Source organism: Manacus vitellinus, unplaced genomic scaffold, assembly GCF_001715985.3.
Source record: "Manacus vitellinus isolate BGI_N305 unplaced genomic scaffold, ASM171598v3 scaffold_31_pilon, whole genome shotgun sequence".
NCBI classification, from domain to species: Eukaryota; Metazoa; Chordata; class Aves; order Passeriformes; family Pipridae; genus Manacus; species Manacus vitellinus.
The window spans coordinates 6,929,033-6,951,471 of NW_021940379.1; the positions used below are offsets into that span (position 1 = coordinate 6,929,033).

At 42.6% G+C, this 22,439-nt stretch overlaps 1 protein-coding gene across 1 annotated transcript in view; it reads right to left on the reverse strand.

Annotated features, from left to right (window-relative positions):
* The window catches only part of GALNT9 (polypeptide N-acetylgalactosaminyltransferase 9), a 111,023-nt gene extending 97,429 nt beyond the window's left edge, over nt 1–13,594 (reverse strand). Inside the window, exon 1 of the mRNA XM_029961188.1 lies at nt 13,420–13,594. Within this exon, the coding sequence (XP_029817048.1) occupies nt 13,420–13,586 (167 nt within the window). The 5' untranslated portion in view covers nt 13,587–13,594. The remainder of the gene's footprint in view (nt 1–13,419) is intronic.
* Between the last annotated feature and the right edge of the window lie 8,845 nt (nt 13,595–22,439).

Consider the following 22,439-nt stretch of genomic DNA (forward strand, 5'->3'; position numbering starts at 1 on the left):
AAACCATAAAAGTGGTCTTACAAAATTCTGCTTTGAGATTGGAGAGCTCTTTGAACTGAAATATAAATGTCAGTGAAAATGGTGAAGTGATATGAAACAAAGGCAAAACTAAAGGCATTGTGTCAATTTGATTCAAAGTTCTTACCAGCAAAACATATGCAGGAAAACACTACCTTTTGTCCAACTTTTTAAAGCTTAATTCTGGGAACTATCTTGCCCATGGAAAACAGAGAACATACACCCTCATCTCAGAGCTTCGCCAAAACTAAAACCTCACATTTCAAACAGGGAAGGTTCACAAAGAGCCCTCCAAGAAGCCAGAAAATGTTGTCTAGGGTGCATTCCCAAAATTGGCTGCTACCCTGGGGCACCACTTGTTGTTCCTGCCACCAAGGGTCATTGCTCTCCCTCCAGCAGTGGGAAGGCAGCTGTCCATCTGCACCTCCAGCAGCCACTGTGAGCAGACCTCCCGTTAAGAAGTACTTTTCCACTCAAAATGATGCATCAAGATCCCAGAAAAGGTTCTTTATGGCAAAGGAAGAATTAATCCCAGCAGGTCTGCGGGGAGTGAGGTGGTAACAGCCTAGATATCCAAAAGCAGACTACATATCTGAAGAAAACCACCTTCTCTGAAGTGTATCTCCTATTGAGTTCTGAGTCCATGCCAGACATCAGGGAAAAACAGTGGAGTTGATGAAATCAAAGGCATTATTTTCAATAAATAATGTATAAGAGTAAACTCACCATTTTCCATCTGCATGGAACAGTTGGCTGTACCCTTGAAGCTATTTGTTATTCAGATAATAATATGTAAATACAGAAAGTTATCCTGGACTATTAAAAAATGTACCGCAAGTGTTTAATATTAAAAATTCAAGGCACTTTTGTTGAATTTTGACTATCTCACTCCCTCAGCTGGTGTTGCTGCTGCTGGACAGAGGCTGAATATCACAGTGCTCCCTAGAAATGTAGGGCAATAAAGAAGTTTTCAAGGTAAGTGCTGCAGAGCTCTTCACAAATTTCATTACAGGTTTGCTGTCACGCTGCAGTGTGGTGGTAAGCAGGAGAATAGAGGAATGCAATAACTTTCCACTATTATTTCAGCTAACAATGTTTTTTATGGTCTTGGGAGGATATACAACAATGTTTGGCAAACAGTCCCTTCTTTAATGGGCTCCGGTGTATTTCACAGGAGACCAGCTTTAATCTTTGGTCAGATTCTGTTCTGCAGCAGAATGTTTCTCTCTACCTATGTACAAATACAGGATGATTGGAGGAGTAAACCACCCAGTGGGAGGTCAGCCATAAACTGGGTTTCACTGCCTGCCAAAACTGCAGTGAGAAGCTCTTACTCTTGCCTTGTCCCAGCAGCTGCAAGGTTGGTTGTAGCCCAGAAAGGTAATACTTCCCTGGTAATCCCAGAACCTGACTGAGGTGTGCACAAGCTCATTTCACTAACCAGCAATGGCCTTGAAATGTTTGAACAGTGGTCACAGGCTTCTTCCTCCTTCTTTAAATGATCCATTTCTATCAGAGTGAAAACAGACCAAGTTTATGGTATGTGGGAAGAATTATGGTTCAAATAGAGCAGTGTTCCAAGAACAAAGGCATAAAGAACATTGATTTAGCACTGAAAATGGGAGTGTTAAATCCATGATGTTTAGATGCTCTATATGGGATTGAGCTGAGCCTGGTGGCAGCAGCAGCATGTTTAGAAAAGGCCTGAGTCAGGCAGGGAGGACAAATGAAGGTGCATGTGTGTGTTCCCCTCCGTAGACAGGGGTAGGAAACTGCCTGACAACCAGATGATGGAGCACATCCCAAGCTCCCAATAAACTCTGGATCAGGACGCCATAGGATAAATCATTAGGCAAGAGCAGTCAGATCCTGAAGTGCAGATGGGACTTTACTCCTCTCTACATCTTTCCCAGTGATACTTTCAGGATTGTTCTTTAAATATTATAACTACTTCAAGAAATGTCCTCTTCAAGTAAAGCAGTTAAGCATGTCTTAACTTCACTGGGGTTATTCATACACTTAAAACTAGGAACATATTTAAGTGCTTCACTGGACTGGAGCCTAATTGTACTTTTATAGCTTTTGTTTAAATTAAAGGCTAGTTAGAGGTGAACAGCACAGTATTCAACGATTTCACGCACTCAGAAGTTAAATGTTAACAACAGTTTCTTACCTGCTAAGTATTTCTATAGCTTCAGTTCATAAAACTTCAGAAAACTCTGGCATTTTGACTTAGTTTTGGTTACGTTTAGAAATGAAAATATTTTTTAAAAATCCAACCACATTTGCTGTCTAGCACACAGCTAACACCTAGAACACACACTTCACAGCAGGAAAACAGTGCAATATTTTTATATTTATGAGCTCTTACCCTAATTTAAAAAAAAAACAAACAACCAAACCAAAACCAAACAGGTCAACATATGCTTACTTTTCACTCAGGTTGACAGAAACCAGGCACAGATCCTGGAACAGGTAACGTACAGAAGTATGACTGTGAATTTGAGCAGTCAAGGACATGCGTTAGTCTTTTCCTGACTCTGAGAAGATCTGCCCATTGTAGCACTTCAACTTTCATGCACTGCTCCTGCCCACGCTGGCCTGCTGAGAAACAACTGCCTTTTCCACTCTCTGTTATCTGGCATCTTTTCCTACTCGCCCACAGAAGTGATGACCCTGCACCCAGAGCATTCCCATTAACTGTGTGCCCAGCAGGCTGAGCCTCTGTGCACAGCCCTGCCCTTCCTCACCCCTCATCTGTAGACACACACATTCAGCCTGTTCCATCCAGAATATTTGCTCAAGCCTCTACTTAGAAAAACTTTTCCCCCACTGCTTCCGTAGATTCCCAAGTCTGTCAGGCAGAGGAGCTGAGTGCTCCTCTCTGAGCAAACAGAACACAAATTCCCTGTCTCTTGGTACATGTGGGTTAATAACACCAAGGCAATAAGCCAGTGGACTAGCCAGAGGTCAAGCATTTGTTTTCAGGCAAGGTAGAAAATACAGGAGCAAAGCTTCAATGTCATTTTTATCTTGAGTTTAATGTAAACTGCACCATGACCCTCTGGGAGAACTGTGTCCTAATGAAACATCCACAGCGGGGATGAAAGCTCACTCCAGTTGCTGAATGAGACAACTGTTCACTTCGTGGATGGAAATAACCAGAATTTATGCCTTTCCTCTGAAATTTTAGGGGTACAGACTAACTTAGCAACAACACCCACGGGTATTTTAGTGCACTGCTTTAATTATTATTGCTGCTATTAATATTCTACCATTAGTCAAGTCTGAACAACCGTGTCTGCCAGAGGTGTGCTTCATGCCACCCCAGAGGGCAGCCCTCTGAGAGGGCATTCAGAAGACAAAATACATAAATGCAGACTAGCAAAAGTCTAGGAGTGTGGCATAAATAATATACTCATCCCTTGGAGCACAGAAGAAAATAAACTAATTAAAGAACTATTTGACAACCTGAAGGCATCTCACACAGGTAAAATGTAATGCCAGGGGGTTTAATTTCTGGAAGCTGAGGAACAGGGAGCTTTGTGCAGAAGTAATACACAGAGATGACATGTCCAGTAATTTAAAGCTGCCTAATGCCTTACTGATAAATCCTGACCACCACCAGAAATTGTGGGTGCACTTCTTAGGCCAAGGGAACAGGGATTTTGCCTGATGCTTGCATGATAGTTGTCCTCATGTTCTCTGTTTAGTTCAGACACAGAAGGTATCCAGCTCTGCTGTTGTCCTCCACTGAAGGGCTTCCTGTCACTGCATAAGTGATCCCTACAAAATGTATCACCTATAACTGAATTCTCTGCAGGAAACAGGGTTTTTCGCCAACTTGAAGTTCTGAGACTTAGTAACACACATGGCAAGATGCCTCCTTCACAAGGGTTATTTAAACACCCTGCACAGCCAAGGAACAGACAACAGAGATCAGCCTGGTGCTGGCTTCACAAAGAAGGCAACAAGGCACAGGCTCCTGCTCCTCAAGGCTTGCCCCACATTTCAGAGGAAGTCTCCAGGTGGGAACATGCAGCTGCTGCAGAATTTCTTGTGGCCAAAGGGATGCAGGCCAAAACTGCACAATGAGTTCTTATTAAGACAGCCAGTTGGTTTGGCAGAAATAGGGAAAAGAGTGCACAGACTGCATGGGAAGCAACTGTCCCTGGACCTCCTTTTGGAGCTGCATCCAGCAAGGTGACCTGGTTGGACGATGGTTTGTTTTTGAGACCGCAGCAGAAGGTCTTAAAGCAGTATAACAGAAGCCAAGGACATTTCAGAAAGCTGGAAGAACAGGAAATAGAGGCCCCATACTTCAATATCATAAAACTTTCAAACAACTTAACTGGCAGGTGCTGTTTCAGAGAAACAAAACCTTGGAAAGCATCTAGATCAAGCTAATCAAGACAGGGAGCTTACGTTTGCTGCCCTGTAACTGTCAGGTCCTTCTGGCTCTGGCTACTTTTAAGAGTCTCTCACTTTTATTAGCACTAAATTCACTCAAAACAGGAGACACAGGCAAAACAAGCAAGAACTGACACTATTAAAATGAAACACTGCATCAACTTGGGAGTTCACAATTCAGTTTTATTTCAGACAGAAGAGTAAATTGTCTGACATTTTGGCCTGTTCATGTTTTTATCACAAAGACACAATCACCAACAACTAAAATACCTTGAGGTTATGTGACCTGAAACCTTGACTTTCCTATAGTATGAAACCTATCCAAATAAAATAGGAATCAGAACTTGCTAATCTTTAAAGTTACACAAGGAAGACAACTGGAGATAATACATATCTCACATTGTCAGCAGAACTAAATTTGCATACATATTTTAAGAAAGAAAAGGGGAACCTTATTTCAAACCATTAGAACTCCTTCAAAGCCCTAAAAGGAATCTCAGGTGTAGTGTAACAGAGATAACACGCAAGGAAACATAAAAGGAAAAGAAATACCACGCTGAATTCATTGCTTGTCTTGTTCTGTTACTTCTTTTTATCCTGTAATGTGACACCATGGAGTGTAACATAACATGACAGCTCAGAAATGTACAGGAATACCCTTTTCTCCCTGGAAGTGATAGCGGGCATCAACCATCCGTGGGCCCAGGGGAGGGAAATGAAAGAACCTGAAATGCCACACATGGCTGGAAGCCCTGGCTGGATCTCAGCAGTGCTTCTGCACTACAGATATGTCGAGGAACAGCTTACACAGTTTGAAGACTGCTCTTCTAGAGGAGGAAATACTCCTCTTTCTACAGAAATACTGTGGTTTCTGTTTTCAAGTTCAAATAATTACCCCAAGCAGTTGTGCTTGAGGTCACACAGGACATATTTAGTTGTGATAGGTAAGAAAAACTGAGGGATGCAAACCAGCTTTCTGATCATCTTTTCTTTTCCTCCCAGATGAAAGCTGGGTTGCAGCCACAGCTTTGCCTCCACAGCTGCTGGCTGGGGGGACCTTACCCAGGCTGCCACGGTGGCAGGTTGTTCTTCCATGTGTGTTGCTAATACAGAGATTCCCTCTCATTTCTGTATGCCTTGGAGCATTCAGCATTTGGGATTCACCTGAAATGCTATTTAAGCTGGTTGTCCTAGGTTTCTGGGGGAGAGACCTGCAGAGGACATGACACACTGTACATGATAAGCAATGCTGCCATATCTTCTCCACTGACCACAAAGGCAGCCAAGTCGATTGCCTTAAATTAGATGTCTAATTTTTAGTCAGTGTTATGCAATCCACCTCAGGTAAACTATTCATGTATTCGAGAGTACGTTCTGGTGCAGACAAATTGCAGGGAATGGCTTCCAGTCTCACTGCATTTAAACACAACACTGCAATCAGTTACTTTTCATGCTCCCTAGTTAATCAAATTCAGCCTTCACTAAATCTACATTTATTAGTGCTGACAGTCATGCAGAACTTGTCTTCAACAATTAATATACACAAAGGCACTGCAAAAATGTAAAAGAGGAAAATTACTGCATTTGAACAGAAGGTGGCTTCTTGGAAAAGGTTGTTAATTTTTTTGATTCTTTTTAATTTAGCCTTTCTGGTGCTCCTTTCATTATCCCACGGGTCAGTGTTAATAATCAAGACCAATGTTATACACTTTGCAGTATAATTAAAGTCACTACTTAATTGGAAAGCCCAGCACTAAACAAAAGGGAATCAATAATGAATCTAATGGGAAAAGCCAGAGAAAACTTCTATGAGATATCAGAAATAGCTGTGAGATATTGCCATGTGTCCAGCACTGCTGCTACAGAGACAGCATCGAGTCTGGCTGCTGGGGAGCCTCTGCTTATGAGTTATGTCCTGCATAAAACCTGGGCACTGTCTGCCCAAAGCCTTGGGGGTCACCAACCCCTCAGCACAACCAAGCAGAAGGCAGAGGATTAGTGTAGTGCAATCTGGGCAGTCTCGTGGTCCTACCTCAGGGTCATGCCCTACTGCTTGTCAAACCAAATCAGTCTGAGAACCTTCCTGGTTACGGCCTCAAAAAGGGGCTGGAAGGTTTTGCAATATTTTTGATTATTGTTATTGGGAAACACGGTCACTGTGTTAACCTGTTCATCAGTCTTTTCACTGGAGCAATTTAACATTGTACAACTAATTAAATATACAAAAGACCTAACAGTGAACTGGGATTTGGGGGACAAAGGTTTGATCCCACATTCCAGTCAATATATCATTATTTATGCAAAGCAAGCAGAGCTCCAGCAGAGGCTGGGAGAAGACCTACAGTACCTTCAAACAGGGTCAGTGACAACTACAGAGGGACTGTACAAATACAGAGCACTGGGGTGGAGGTGCTGGCAGTACCTGTGACCCACACAGAGTTTTCTTTCCCAGCCAAAGATTTTTTCCTCTCCTTTGAGGGGGACAGACAGTCCTCCTCAGACAGCTGCAGTGTGAGCCCTTTACAGCCAAATAAGAAACACTTCCCAAAATGCAGTGATAAGCCTTTGGCATACACAGGGATACACAAATAAGCACAACTGGCCCAGAGGCAGCAGCATGAGCGAATTTAGGTTGTCAGCTGATATCCCAAATGAACTGAGTCAGAACTACACCACTGAACACAGAGGAGTAGCTGCTCAGAGCTCACTTCACTGCAGAGGAAGCAGCACAGGAATTTTCTCACTCCACACCAGTTCCTTCTGCTCTCGGGCAAGCCAGAAGTCAGCTCACACTTGGGTCCCTCTCTCTGGCACTGTATCACCAGCTGTGCACACAGATGATGTGTGTGCAAAGGCCTGTGCTCTTTGTAGGGGATTCACAGCCCGAGGGAAATGTCCAGCCTGTGTAACTCAGCAAAGCTGGGAGAGATCCACACCAAGTCCCAGAGCACGTGTACACACACGCCCCTCTGCACTGTTCAAAATCCACATCTGGACATTGATTTGGGATCTAATTAAAACACTTCACTTAGTTTCATGTCTTACTGAATTTCCCTCCCATAAACAATCCTGATCTGTTGCCCAGAGGTAATTCTGTCTGCTCCATTTTCCGCCTCTGTTTTTCCTTCTCTCTGCTTCAATTTATGTCATATGCTCAGAGTGGCCAAACGGGGTTTTCAGAATTTTAGCATGATTTTTTAGATTCACTGAGAGCGGGTGCAAAAGAAAAAAAAAGTCAAATGTCTTCCTACTAAAAATAAGCCTAATTGAAATCCAAATATCGTGCCTATAATGTGATTGTGAAACACTGTCAGAGGGAAAAACCAAAATGTTTAATTTTAACTGATGTTTCTCTTTACCACAACCTGGTATTTAACCTGAAAGTACTGGTAGAAGCTAGAGCTAGAAAATTCATCACTTGAAAACTAATGTTTTTTTTAATGGGAAACTATATGTTTCATTGGTCTAAATATTTTCTTTTAATAAAACATTTCACAGAAGATGTTCAGCCTGACACGAAATATTTTTGGGCCTTTTTTTTTTTTTTTTTCCCAGTTGTCATTTTCCTCTAATCAGAAATTCTGATTCCTGGAAAGCTCTGATCTGTTCCACTTCAAATATTCCTTGCAAAGAGGCCCGTTCCATTGCCCTCTGGTTAACCTGGAAAGAATCCTAAGGGTCTGTTTTAATTTGGAGTTTCTCGTGTTGTTTTTCTAAGTGGCTCAAAGGACACCCAGCGTCCCCAGAGGGTCTGAGAAATAGGTCATGAGGCAGAGCAAGTGGCAGAGGTGGAGAAAAATCAAATAATAGCAAACCTAGCCTTCCCCAATGCACTGATCCAAAAGCTGATGCTCTTTGAGAGCCATCTGCCTTCGTGCCCTGCTCCTGCAGCAACAGCCAGTGTAGCCAGGCAGAGGAGCTGCAGGGGCTACACTGATCCTACCACACCACTGACCCTCCTCCCACGACAGAAACCACAAACACATATGTGGTGTGGTTTGAGAGAGCTGCTGGCTGATGGCTCACACACCACACCGAGTCCTCAGAGCTCTGCAGCCAAAAGGAAGGGTCAAAATTAAAGGTGATGGTGCTGCCTTCTCCAGTGGCAGGACCATCTCTGACAGAAGGGCTGTCTGCTCACTCCTGGCCTCACACCAGTTATTAAACCCCTGAGTGAACAAATCAGAGGCCTATTTACCAAGTCTGCCCCCTTGATAGCACTATTTGATCAACTGCAGAATTCTTTTTGATAGGTAATTAAAAAGGCTTTTCCTTAGGTATAGGGTGGATTGAACCATTAATTACACTTCAAGGCCCAAGAGATGCAATTCCTTTGCTATTGTGAGCTGTCTATAGCAAGCCACGAAAACGCTCTCCTCCATGAAAGAACGGAATAAATGAAAGCAATTTCCTTGAGACCCAGATTTCTCTGTGCTTTATGACTAAAGACTCGAGTTGCCACGGCATTAATAAGTTTGTTCTTTGGGGCTGAATTTTCTCAATACAAACATCCGTGACCGTAACACAAAGAAATATCTTCTGATAGAGCCAGCAGACTGAATCCATATATTAATATTATTGTTATCACCGAACTGCCACAATGCACTCGGCATCAAGTTGCACAAAAAAAGATCAGTTAAATTAAAGTTCCTCACCAAGCAGCGACAATTTTGTGTAAAAGCCAATTTAGCCATTATGGAAGCTCCAGGATCATATTAACTTTTCTCAAAAGTATGCATAATGCATCACAGCAAGGGATTTTGACAAGTGCGTGTGTGTATGTGTGTCTCGGTGTGTGGACGTGTCCTGCATGTAAAGAAACCCCAGAAGTTATTGAAGTTGCAAAGTCAAGTGGTAGAAAGTTAGAAAATGCCAAATTTACAGGTGCAGCACCTGTTCAATCCAACCCCTTGCTATCCAGCCTGTGCACCAGAAAGAACAGGGGAATTGATGTTATCCTGAGAGACGACGCTTCTGTTTGAAAGCATCTGGTTAGGTGACACTTCCCACTTTTCCAGGATGCTGCACTGTCAAACAAACAGCTTTTGTAAGTTTGGGGGCCTTTCCCCCTAACTTTGAATGACATTCCCTAAGGTTTTGATTTTTTCTATTTCATCTTTGATAAAGCCAAAATGTGCTGTCACATGGGGCTGCAGCCCCTCTGCCTTCATGCATGACTGGGAAGGATTGAGTCTGATCCTTTGTTACTGGAGCAGAGGCTTCGATTTTGTGCTACAGCTGGCAGCAGTGGAGGCTGTTATTCCCTCAGAAGGGCAGGGGGGTGGCTGCTGCCAGCCTGTTGTAGCAACACATGTCCCAGGTAAACCTGCTCCCTTCCTCTGCTCTCAGTACCCACAGGGGTTTGGGTGGCTGACTCTGGTTCTTCTGCTGGGAAGTGCAGAATCTCCACCAAAATCTCAGCTCTCTTGCTCCAGATCTGCTTTTGACTATTCAGTGGGACACTGTCCCTTTGACATTCTGGTAAGAAAAGCATGGAAAGAGCCCAGAAGGTTCCACAGCATTCCCATGGGCAGGATTCAGGACTGTTCTACATCTACATGTATTGGGAGAGATAACTGATATAAATACACGTTCATTTTGAATATGGAAGAACACATATGGAAACTAATCCAATAGTACTTCAACGTTAAATAACACTTTTCCCACAGCACCACAGAGCAAGCTCTAGCTCAGCCATGTGCTTCCAAGGAAAAAATAACCTCTTCCATACAAGAGAAGCTTCTCTTTCTTCCACTGCACAGAGGAAACAGAGTATGTTAGTGAGGGCTAGAAAGTCCTGCTAATACTTTACTGTGGGGAAGAGAGATCAGGACATTAAACATCCTGAGCTCTCTGCAACATACCTTCAGTTCAGATACTGATATTATTTGTACATGTCTGATAGATATTTAAAAATCTCTGGTATCGAGGAGAAGAGGCCGAGACATTTATTACACCACGCCAGGATCAAACAATGATTTTGTAATTATTGTGTGATTTGTAATCACAACTGAGCTATTTACTGCATTGCTTCTATTTGGCACACAAACACAACGTGCACAAAATCCTCTTGTCTCCCATACTTCCAGCAATTCCTATCCTAAGGAAAAGGTTCCTGAGCTAAAAGGAGTATCTTCACTGGCAGCAGCAGGTAGGAAAGCAGAACATGATGTGAGAAAAGCATCCTGAGAGCAGGGGCTGCCCACCCAGGCCTGAGACTTTGCTGCAGTGGAAGGACATGGAGGTGACTCCAATTTCAGAGCCTTCATGGTCATGCTGGCTGGCTGTACACCTCTGCAGTGTAACACAGTTTTTTAATTTGCTGCGTGGGGATGAAAATATCTCCTGAAAAGCAATTAAACTGCTGAATGTTTATGAGCCTATGCAAGGAGGTGGAACAGAAGGCTTATCCTATGAGAATAAGATAGTGGACAACAATAAGGGGGAGATCAAATATAAAATGAATTAAAAGATAATATTTGTGATCAGGCCTGGAATATTGCAAGTCCCACATTTTCATAGTGAAATTATGTTTACTTTAATAAATTGTGCCTATGCAATGCAGACTTGAGTATAAATTCTTCCAGTTGATATCTTTTATACCTACTTTTGTGTGCAAATATGGAGATCTGACGATTTCAAATGGAAGCCAGAATGGAGAGAAAGGACAGTCTAGTATTTTGGGAGTGCAAATTCAGGTAAGTGTTTTTATTCATAGACTGGCCACAGACTTTGTATGTGGCCTTGGACATTAATTCTAACTTGCTTCCCAATTTAAAAATGAAAAGTTCTGGGAATGACATGAATACAAATCACAAGCTAACTGAGAAAGGCTCAGTGATGCAGAGATGAGACCATTGGGCAATTCAGCATCTGGAGGTTTAGTTCTCTCCAATACACAACTAGAGCAGAGTGCCTGAACCAAACAGTCAATCTCAGCTTTGGTACATGTGCTTCTTATGCTGGGGGCCCCAGACCTGGATGCAACACTGCAGGTGGGGTCTCATGAGAATGGAGCAGAGAGGGAGAATCCCTCCCTCATCTGCCCACAGCGCTGGGGATGAGCCCAGGACACATTTGGCTTTCTGGACTGTGAGTGCACATTACTGGGTCATTTTGAGCTTCCTGTCAACCAACACCCTCAAGTCCTTCTCTTCAGGGCTGCTCTCAATCCATGTAACTGGACAAAACTCTTCATATAACAAGAGCTTCTACCTTCTCCAAACTTTCACTCATATTTCACAGCAAATTCAATTTGAAGGGCTTTCCTGTGACTCGTAAGCATCCAGAGACAAGTGCATCAATTCCAGCATCCAGGTCTGACTAGAACCACCTCAGAAGTGTCAAAACATGACAAGGAAGGCAGTTCTCCCAGTAGCTCAGACAGTTTATCATGTAGCATGGCCTTATGAGATACCCAAAAGGAGCACGTCAAAAAGCTTATCTGAGCGACTCATCAAAGCTCCCAAGTAAAACGGTGGAAGAGTCTAATCTGAAGTGAAACATCACTGCATTGCAAATGCTCTCATGCCTCTGACAGCTGCTGAGCTAGATTTAAGCTCTGCAGCCTTTGCTTTTGTGTTTCCTAGCAGAACACATCTCATTTATCCTCATCCACCTGACCGCAGCAGCTGATAACAGCCCAGGTCAAACCTCACTGCCTTTCATTTGAGGAACTTCACATTGATTTTAAGGGTCTTTGGACCAGATCTGAGGCACAACTCCAATATCTGCATAACTACAGACTACTTTTTCCCCAGCATAATTCCATGATGGATTGTTATGGCACATCAAGAGAGAAGGAGAGATGAGACCACTGAATAAGTCGGTGGACTTGCATCAAAAATGCAACAGCAAGTCAGTGGGTTGGTTTCTCTGTGCTACTTCTGTTATCTAGGTTTTCTTTTCTACAGCAAGTGTTTGAGAAAACAAACGCTGAGTCAATACTTCTGAGATCAGATTAATATGCAGCACAGCTAATGAAATTTGTAGTTAAGCTGAAGTTTTGTTTTTGGCAGCTTGAACTGCCTAAAATCCTAATTCAATTGCAATCTACTCACAGAGCACAGCTGTTTTGCTTGGCTAAACTTTTCTCACCACTTAATAAGATATTTTTTTATTTAACTTTCAGTTCTGCCTAGGAGCCCCAGTGGGTCTTTTAAAACAGAAGATTATTATTAGAAATTAATTAAGTATTCTTTTCAATTCTGTCTCCTGAGAGCAACTAGGCATTGTTGCTGATCTCCTCTGCATTAAGACATTACTGATTGTCATTCATGGGATGATAGTGTGGATGTCTCATCTGGAAGATACATAACTCCATAAATATGAAAGATTTGAAAGATATTTAATACAAAATATAATAAATCAGCACAAATAATAAACATGTAATTGCAATGTCAAGCACAGCACAGGCGTGTGAAGACTATAAACAGCAGAATAAAAATAGACACACATTCCAGAGACAAAAAAAAAATCTTACTGCAATTACAGGACCCCAATGGATTACACTTAGTCTGTGTTTCAGCACATTGCAAACCCCGGCTGAACAATTCTAAGAACATCAAATGTAATTAAAGACAGTTGATTAGATGTGTTGTGGTTTTTTTCTTAAGGAACCAATGACTATAATGTGTTTGTTGCACTTCCCCCTCCCACTGCACATGACTACAAGAAGGACAGACTAAGGCTGCCACCTCTGAAGGCTTTTCCTAAGAGAACCAAACCCAATAAGCACCAATAGCCTCATGCAGGTATTTGATCTGAGGCCTTGAATGTGCATATTAATGCACTACTGACAGAATTAGCTATGCATTTAACATGGCCCTTCATGCCTGAGATGGCTGTTGGTCTGACTGATTTTCACTAAACTCAGGGGTATCTGTATGACTAACTGGTGTCATACTCTAACCAGGAAGGGATGTGAAGAGAAGAAAGCCATCACAACAATCAACCTCTTAAGTCTCAATAATAATGTGGAATTCAACTTACTTTTTTGGTCTGTAGTCAGGGATGGACCTGTCCAGTGATATCCTGTCACTGAGCTGGGCATTGTAACCATATTCTTCGTACTTAGTCTCTGATTCATGGCTATCATCTCTGAGGGTAGCAGCCATTCCCCCCTGGCCCAGGCCTCCTGGACCTTCAACTAATCCCATGGGCTTTGCCAGACCTAAATGAAATAGATAAAAAAAAAATAATCAAATTATTCATAAAAAGGAAATGGATAGAAACTCTTCTGTGACCACAGAATGTTTTCAGATAAATGAGATCTGAACTCCCACGAAGCTCAGCTCTGAAACCCTCACGGCTCTGTGGAAATTATCCTCAGCTTTTCAAACCAGAGTCCAAATCAACACATCTTGTAGAATCAGTGCATAATGAGCAAGCTATAAAGAATTAATTAGCAGCTTTCACAATTTCTTCTTTTTCCAAAATGCCTAATTATTGTTAAGATAATTAAGAAAAAATTTTCCCGTAAGAACTGGAGGATTTCCCAGTATAGCCCATTATAGCTCCACTCATTTTAAGGGAGATACGTTGATTTCCACCACATGTAGATGTGTCATTAACTCCACATTAATGCCAGTTCTGGAACACATGTTGGACCTGAGGCATCTGCTCTGGGACTCTAAGCCCACTGCAGCTCCTGAAGGGTCCAGGTTTGGTTCCCATTTTGGGCACACAGCTATGGGCTGGTGACCAGCTTTGCTGGGTAGGAAACACAGAGTAAATCTGATTCCACTGCACGAGTCAACAGACTGACCAAGAAGACAAGCAGGAAAGTGCTCATGTCCTGCCTCAAACTGTGCAAGGAGAATCAAAGGGAACAGTCCTGGTGGGCTGAGCTGACCCCCAGCAGGAAGGCAGAGCACCTATTCCTGCTTATCAACTTTCTGCTATTAAAAAACCAAATAATGAAAAAAAACACGAGTTACCAGCACAAGCCACTAAATCCTGGAGAATTTGGACCTAATGCAATAACTGGAGACAAATCTAAACCATTGCACTGTGTTGAGCCGTTCCTTACTGAGACACCACTGAGCATGCTGGGTGTGAACAGGAATTATGATACTGGTTGTCATTCTCTAGTGCAGTCCTGACAGGTTCTACCTTCATTATTACAAGCATTGTGATGCCTAATGTTATGATACTTGGGGCATTTAAGAAGGACTGTTTGGATTTTCTATAAGAAAAGTGGAGAACAAGACAAAGCATAGTTTCTCTTGAAACATGACTAAAACTCAGAGTTGTCTTGACTTCAAACCACAGAAATTCTTCTACCTTACTAAGCGAAGCACTTCAATCCACATTCTGGAAATATTTTAAGGAGCTTCATTTTGAAGGAAATTGTAACATTTGTCCTTTTTGTTCTCATTTAGGGTGAGAGGCTACTTGGCACTTTGACCAGCTTTAGTATTTAACATTACTTCCTTTGGAAAAATTAGAACAGAAGGGCCTGATGTTGCCATCCCTGGCCTGACAATTATTCCTTGCTCGAGTAATTACAGAAATTACATGTCTGAGACTCTAAATCTCTTCCCACCCTAAAGGAAAAGCACAGCAGCCTAATCTGCCTGCATGATACAGTCTCAGACTGAACAGACACTAACAGTAAGCTGTGATGCTGCAAGCCTCTGCTTTACATGCCCAACATATGGAATCTTAAAGGGGGTTTGGTTTAGGAGGAAAGTCAGCAGTTCCCTCCAAAAAAATCTCAATTTAGGTACTTCTAAAAAATAAATAAATAAAAAAACCCAGAAAACTAGATACTTCACAAAGCCTATGTCCTTGGAAGACCTCAGTGTGGAAACTCATTTGCTGATCATTTGGAATCATCTAGGCTGGGTTCTGATGTTACATCAAAGCAAATTGAAGATGACTTCATTAAAGTTAACTGACCTGCTTTGATGAAAGGGTCTCCAAGATGTGGCATGCTCATCTGACTTTAAACAACTATTTAATTTCAGTAGTTGAAAACTTTGTTCTTTATACTCTATGCTCTTGCAGTTTATGGAACAAAACACTTGCATCTTTATGGCACAAGTAATGAGAGAATGAAACTTCCAACCCACAGGAAGCATCAGGTACTTTGCTACTTTTCTTATGAGGGAATCAGTTAGACAGCCTGCTAAACCATGCATAATGACTATTATTTCATCTACCTTTTTCCTGATATTCTAGCCCTCCATGCTGCTAATCTGATCTTGTTCTGGGAAGGAGTCATCTCATGTCTCCCTTACTCTCAGAGTATATTTCTGTGAGGTTTTTTCTGCATCTGTTACCCAAATTGTAGCTTAGTCTGACTGACAGCTATTCTAGCAATGCAGTAATATTGACCAATATACAGCAGCAGTTAATGATACCACATTGCTTCACTCTTCAAGAAGAGCACTGAAGTGCCTCTAGAAGTTTTTGGGAACAATGAATGTAGTATATTTTATATATGCATTTGGGTGTTAGATGCAGCAATTACAGGCAATGTTCTCCAATGCACAGTTGGTTAGCTAGACACAATAGAACCACATCTCACACATTTGCATAGCATTTTCCATCTCAGAAGCTGATTTGCTGTTGCTTCAGCAAGTGCCTCCTCAACAGAGGGCTTTTTCCCATCACTACCTAATTCCAGATGGTAACTTGCTAACCTCAAAATCCACGGTTACTGCACTGGTCAGCCTTCTTGAAAAAACAGGAAAGGAGTGCCAGTTCAGCAGCATCTTCCCAAAAACAGGCTGGTATTAAGAGATGGGATCAGAAGACAGATGATGGGAGAGAATGTCCCCCAGTCTGGCTGAAGCAGAGGCTGCTGCTGCACAGGACACATCCACTCAGCACTTCCAGGCCCTCATCCAAGGGGTGTCCAACAGTCTGGGACCATTTGAGCAGAATGATCTCATCAGAGGCCTTCCAGCATGCCAGACACAGGAACAGCACCTGGGAGGGCACAGAGGAGCAGAGCACTCCACAGCAGTGCTCCCACGGGATGCATAGCTGGGCTGCCAAAGACAGAGAGGCAACAAAGAACAAGTCATTTGTGCCCCTTGCCTTGTGCTGCTCAGCAAAAACCCAGACAGCCTTCAGGGACACCTCACAGGAAAATTTATTCCCCTGGGTCTCGCCTACTGGAACAACAGGGAAAGGGATACATTTCTGGAAATGCTGCTGTTCAGCAGGGAGACAATTGCTATTGATTTTAAATGCTGGGTGTTCAGGTCCTACCTACACTGATGGGGACAGATGGGGAAGTACTTCTGGTTCAGCTTCCAGCATATTACCTGGGTTTTAGCCAAGGCAGAACAGGTAAAAGCACCTTTCTGTTTTTTTTTTTTGAAGCTTGTTGCAGACTTCCAGATCCTCCTTTTCTCTTTGGGTTACTTACCTACAGCTCTAACTAGTGCCCATTTCACCCATTTTTCCGTGGCCTATGAAGCCAAAGAGGGCAGGGCACAGCAGCACTGCTGCCAGTGGAACCCTGCAGAGCCAGGGATTGAAATCATGGGGGTGGGCAGGAAGGGGATGCCCAGTGAGCTGCTGTTTTTAAAGCTGTCTTTTCTTTAAATTTTTTAGACAAAAAATATCCACAGCCCAAACGCCGGGATTGGTCATAGCCAGTTCAGTGCTGCAGATGACAATGAGGTCACAAACAATTAGAGTCTGTCATTCATCTCAAATTTATTGCTCTCACTGCAGTGATTTCTGTGTAAGACAGAAATTGTTGGGAGAATGAAGAGCAGAATGAACTGTCCTTAGTTTCTTAACCAGATTAATTACTCCACAGGATGCATAATTTTCTAGGAAGAAACGAGATCTTCTCTTTTTCATCATAAACCCTGTCACAATGGGAAAAGTACTAAAGAGATTTATGTGAGAAACTATGGCAAAAGCTAGATCAGATTACATCTGTGATTATTTTACTATTCTTTTTTTCTTATTTGCAACACAATTACAGGGAGCTGTAAATCAGGTTGAGTCAAGGTTCTCAGACAAAATTAACCTTTCGACAAATCAAACCAAAAATAAGTGATTGAAAATAATCATACAACCACATTCTCAACAGTTTTCCCTTGACTCCTGTAAATACTGCACAAACTATGGTAAATGAAGAAATGATCATAACTAAAGAGTGGCTTCTCTGCAATTATTCCTTGGAGAACAGAAAAAATGTGTTGCCTCACAGGCATAAATTTGCTGAGTGCATTAGCAGTTCAGTGCACCAACATTAAACCTGGGGAAGGATTTTACTTTTTTATTTCACTTTACCTTTTTACTTTACTTTATTTTACTGCATTTTGCAGTTGCAAGCAGGAAAAAAACGCCAAACTTATTTGAAACTATTTCACTTTGCAAACAGCAGCATGCAGCACAAGGAGCTGGTAGTGTTTAGCTCATGATTCAATCTAAATGTTAAACAGAGCCTGGCCCTTAATTTCTGCATATCCTAACTTTCCATATCCCAACTGAGTTTCTCCCACCATGACCCTGAAGTAAGGCTACACAGTAGGTAAGATTTGCTGCTCGGAGAACTGATCTGAATTTTGCCCATATCAAAGGTGCTTACTTTCTGAGCTGGAAGGAATGCTGTCTGTGGAGGAGATTTAGTTTTACATACAGAAATATCCAGGAAATCCCATAGGGATACAAGCTCCAACTTTCTGCAAAGAGAAGAGCAACAAACGAAACCTGGTCCAATTTAAATGACTCCAGCACTTCCATTTATCTGAAATCCAAAATGCAGTCTTATTTTTATATAGCTGTAGACCAGTTTGATGCATCTTTGCTTGAAAGGTTTATGGCCCCTGGTACCCAGTATCGGCCCCAAGTATCTGCAGATACACCAGGGAGAAGACAAACAGCATTCTGTGGCTGATGGTTTGAAAAGGAAAAAAACTGCAACAACTTGGAAAGCTGAAGCACCTGATGTGCAACTTTTTGGCTCTATAAACTAGAAGGTGGTTTTGTGCCTTGACCTCATCTCCAGACTTCAAGTAAAAAGCCTGAGAAACTACTTCTTAGTCTTCATGCCCAGACGAGCAGCAATCCTGTGAGGAGACTGCTGAATGCTGGTGAAGGGATGAAGGGATTTGGCAGCTCTGCCTGTAGGAGGGTTGCTCCTTTTCCACCCCCAGAAGCCAGTCAGGCAGAGAGACTGCAGAATCAAGAGCCTTGGAAATTAAGTAGATCAGGACAAACTACCTGGAAAGAGGACAGATATCCAACCCCTTTTGTGCTTTGCCACATGTTTCTTCTTCAAAACAGGGATTTTTCCTGGTTGCAGAGAGCACCCTGAGGCACAGCCTGGGAATATCTGTCAAGAGCTCAACATCATCACGGCCAGGGCTGTTCTCAGCATCTGGGCTGGAAGCTCACCCTTATTCCATCCTACACACTCTGCTCCCACCACATTGACACATTAATCCTTAAATCCTATGCAGTAAGCCCTACCAGGACAGGATTTGGCCAGAACAGCTTTTTTTCCTTTGTGTTTTCACAGCATGCAGTCCAGATTTTAGGATACCATTGCAGCAAATACTACAGGAGCCCAGAAGGACGGTTCCTACCCCAAAAAACTCACTGTCAATGGAGACAAGAAAGAGAATGAGAGAAGAAGACATGAAGAGAACATGGATCAGTGGGAGAGGCAGAGGTTGCAGTGCAGCAGTGGCCTGTGGAATTCATCCTTGTCAGAACAGCAAGAAAAAAAGTTGTTTCATAGCCCACTGGAGGATCTTTTCTACCCCATTGAACAGACTCTATCCCACACACATATGGCTTCTTTGGGATGAAAAGGAGAGGATTCCCATGGAAAAGTAACCTTAGGATAGGATTTATAGCGTTCTCCAACCTAATGTGATCGAGGTGTTTCTGACATGACTCTTGTAGAAAAGCTTGTGATAAAAGCTCCCTACTCATTCAGGTTATTTTGAGATGATGAAAGATGGCAGGTTTGTGTCTGTAGAGGGAAGGAGTCCATGGGGATCTCTGGTGAAGCTGCTCCATGCCAAATGCAAGATTCCTAGTGCATGACTTAATACTTGGGGAAAGAGGAGAGGAATATCTGAGGAAATAAAAAGAACAATGTGTAACGGAGGGCAAGGTACAGGAGAGGGATCTGGTCCATCAGTGTTGACAACAGGGCTGCTGGGGGGGAAAAAAGGAACATTCTGTCCTTGCAGAACCATCTTCTCTCCTGCATGTGCTGTTCACTGGTGCAGCACAACCCCCCTGCCCTCTTACAGGCTTCATCTTTTGTTCCTTGGCTTCACAGAAACAGCACTGTGCAGGCTACTCCCTCTCTAGGCACAAAATTCATTAGTGCTTTTTAATTGGAAGAAATACTGTGTTTTTATGTACAGATATCTAATATCAAAAGTAATTGCTTTTATAGAACACTCATTTGGAGCTGGTTTCCCCTTGAGATGAGAAAATGTATTCTAATTACAACAGATAATTCAGGAGGAGATAAACAGATTGACGAGTGGAAGGACCAAGAAATAGCAGCTACACAGTCCATTGGAGATGAAGATAAAAGCTCATTTGTGAGGTAGGACACTGATTCCAAGTTTGCAGATAATAGGAGAGGTGCCAGAGTTTTGCCAGAGACTTGATATAAACAAAAATCCATTTCCTAACATGCCATCCTTAGGCCAGGGAGAGCTATCTAATACGTTTTTAAACTTAAATTTTGACTAACAAAATAAAAAGCCCTTATTCCATATGCAAAACTTTAAATGATACGTGCGTGACTCTGATTTTTCTTTCCATTTTCATTTTAGTGATCAAAAAGATCATTCACAGAGAAAGATCAGTTTGTTATTTTTAAATAAGTAACAGATGCCACGATTCTTCTAGAAGTTTTAAAATCCCAGAAGACTCGTGGTTTGTGCTGGTGAAACACATGAAATGGATTTCTCTCTTCAGGGCTTTGGAGGAAAGCCAGAAAACTCCTCTGGTCATGGTATAAATCTGGAGTTGAGGAGGAGGAGCTGAAATGTTGGTGTATCTGCCCGACAGCCCACTGATATTAAAAGGAGACAAAATCTGAGTGTCATCAGTTTGGCACTTGGCCCCTGGCAGGACCCAACACCTGAGGCTTCAGAGGGAACGAAACACAAATCATGAAGCACTTGGCCAATTAAACTCTGCACTGCCCCTGGAAGCAGAGTTCCCTTCTGAACCCTATAGGCAGGTAACTAAAGCCCTGAAGCATAATATTAGATTACCCTCATTATCTTAACTCAGACAGGTAGAAATAGGGCTTAAAACTACCCAGTGTCCTTTAAAAGCCCAGCCACTAATATTGGATTCAAGGGCCTCCTGCAGCAATGAATTCTCTGGTACTGTCACGGTCAGAGTGTCACTGACTCACATGAAATGGATCATCTGTATCAATATATTAGATTCTCTTTAACTTTTTCAGGGAAGCAGAGGTGAAAACTCCTGGGGAAAGTGATCATTAAAACAATAACAGAGCCATTCTAGAGGAAGAGAGAGGGACTTCTCCTTGAAAAGACCCAAGGTGCAAGAGCTAAAACTTTGGGGCTGTTTAATTAGATTCAGGAACAAGGTGTTCTAGGCCAAGTTAAAGGGCTTTCATTTCGTAAATGAGGAAAATACCTTTTGAAAAGCAAACAGTTTGCTTGCATGAATCAGAGGTAGGGAAGGAATGCAGCAGACACTGCAGGAAGGCAGTTCTGGCCCAAGGTCTGACAGGATGGAGCCCACAGTTGGAATGATGGGAATGCTGCTGGATGCAATGACATTTTCTTGCACCTACAGAGCTGACTGCACATCTCTAACCATTAAAAATACCCCTTTGATTTCTGATGCAATTCTGGATTAGAAATCCCTGACTGCTCTATTCTCAGAACAGCTCAACTATAGCAGTCAATCCCACAGGGTTAGGTTCCATAAAGAAAAATAACTGGTTTTAAACATCAGGAATCCCAAAAAAAAGCATCTAACTTCAGGTCCTTTGCAGGCTCATACTATACTCTATTGTGCTGTTAATAAAGTCTAAAGTAATCAAAGGCTCTATCAGATCTGACATTGCCCAGCCTGCCAAATTACTGCCTTTCAGCCCAGGTTTCAATCAGGCACCCCTGGGACACTGGCTCAGGGATCGTGTCCAAGGCTAAGCAAGTCTCTTCCCTCCTTGCTCAAGGGTGTTTGGAGAGCTCTGACAAGGCCAGGCGAGCCCATCTCCTGCAGCATCACTCTGCAATCACGCTCCACATTATCTGCAGACGTTCAGCTGCCTCCCTGCTCATTTACCTAAACAGCCTGCTATTAAATTAAGCCAACACAATCACACAGAGACCCTTCCCAATAACAAAGTCACATAGAACACTTTCCCATTGTGTGGCCCAGGAGCTCCTGTTCAGCTCGTTTCACACAGCACAGGGGACAGCACCGAGCCCAGACCAGGAGCTGCTGGAACTCAACAGCACAACGAGTCTGAAAGCAGCTCTCCATTCTCCACTGGTGTGAAATCAGTCACTGAGTTCACCTCTGGCCATGCAACCACAATAAAGAGACAATGTGAACAACTACAGACCTGCTGGCACATCCACTGTTATCCCTTCCACGCTCCAAGGGTCACTGTCTACTGTCTTTATTGGCCATGAGAGAATGAAATGATCTCGGAAAGTTCCCAGTTCTGTCAGAGCAGAGTTAGTTTTCTGTCTGCTGCCTCTCAGTCTTATCATCAGGCATTTCTCTTCGGGAACACATGGTGGAAGAGACCAGCTGCCCCTGAGGATGTGAGATTTCAAATACTTCCCCCCAGTCTCTTAAAAACCAGTTAATTTGGATATCAGTTTTCCCAGGATCCAGAGAGAGCCTTGGTTCCACCCTTTTCCTTTCAGTGTGATATTGCCTTAAAGGCTCTGTGAAGGCACCTTAAAGGCTCTGTAAAGGTGACATACTCTTCTTTTGCATCATTGCACAGCACTGTTGATGGCTGGTTTCAAAACATATTCATTTTCCTGACAGACCATCTATTTTACATC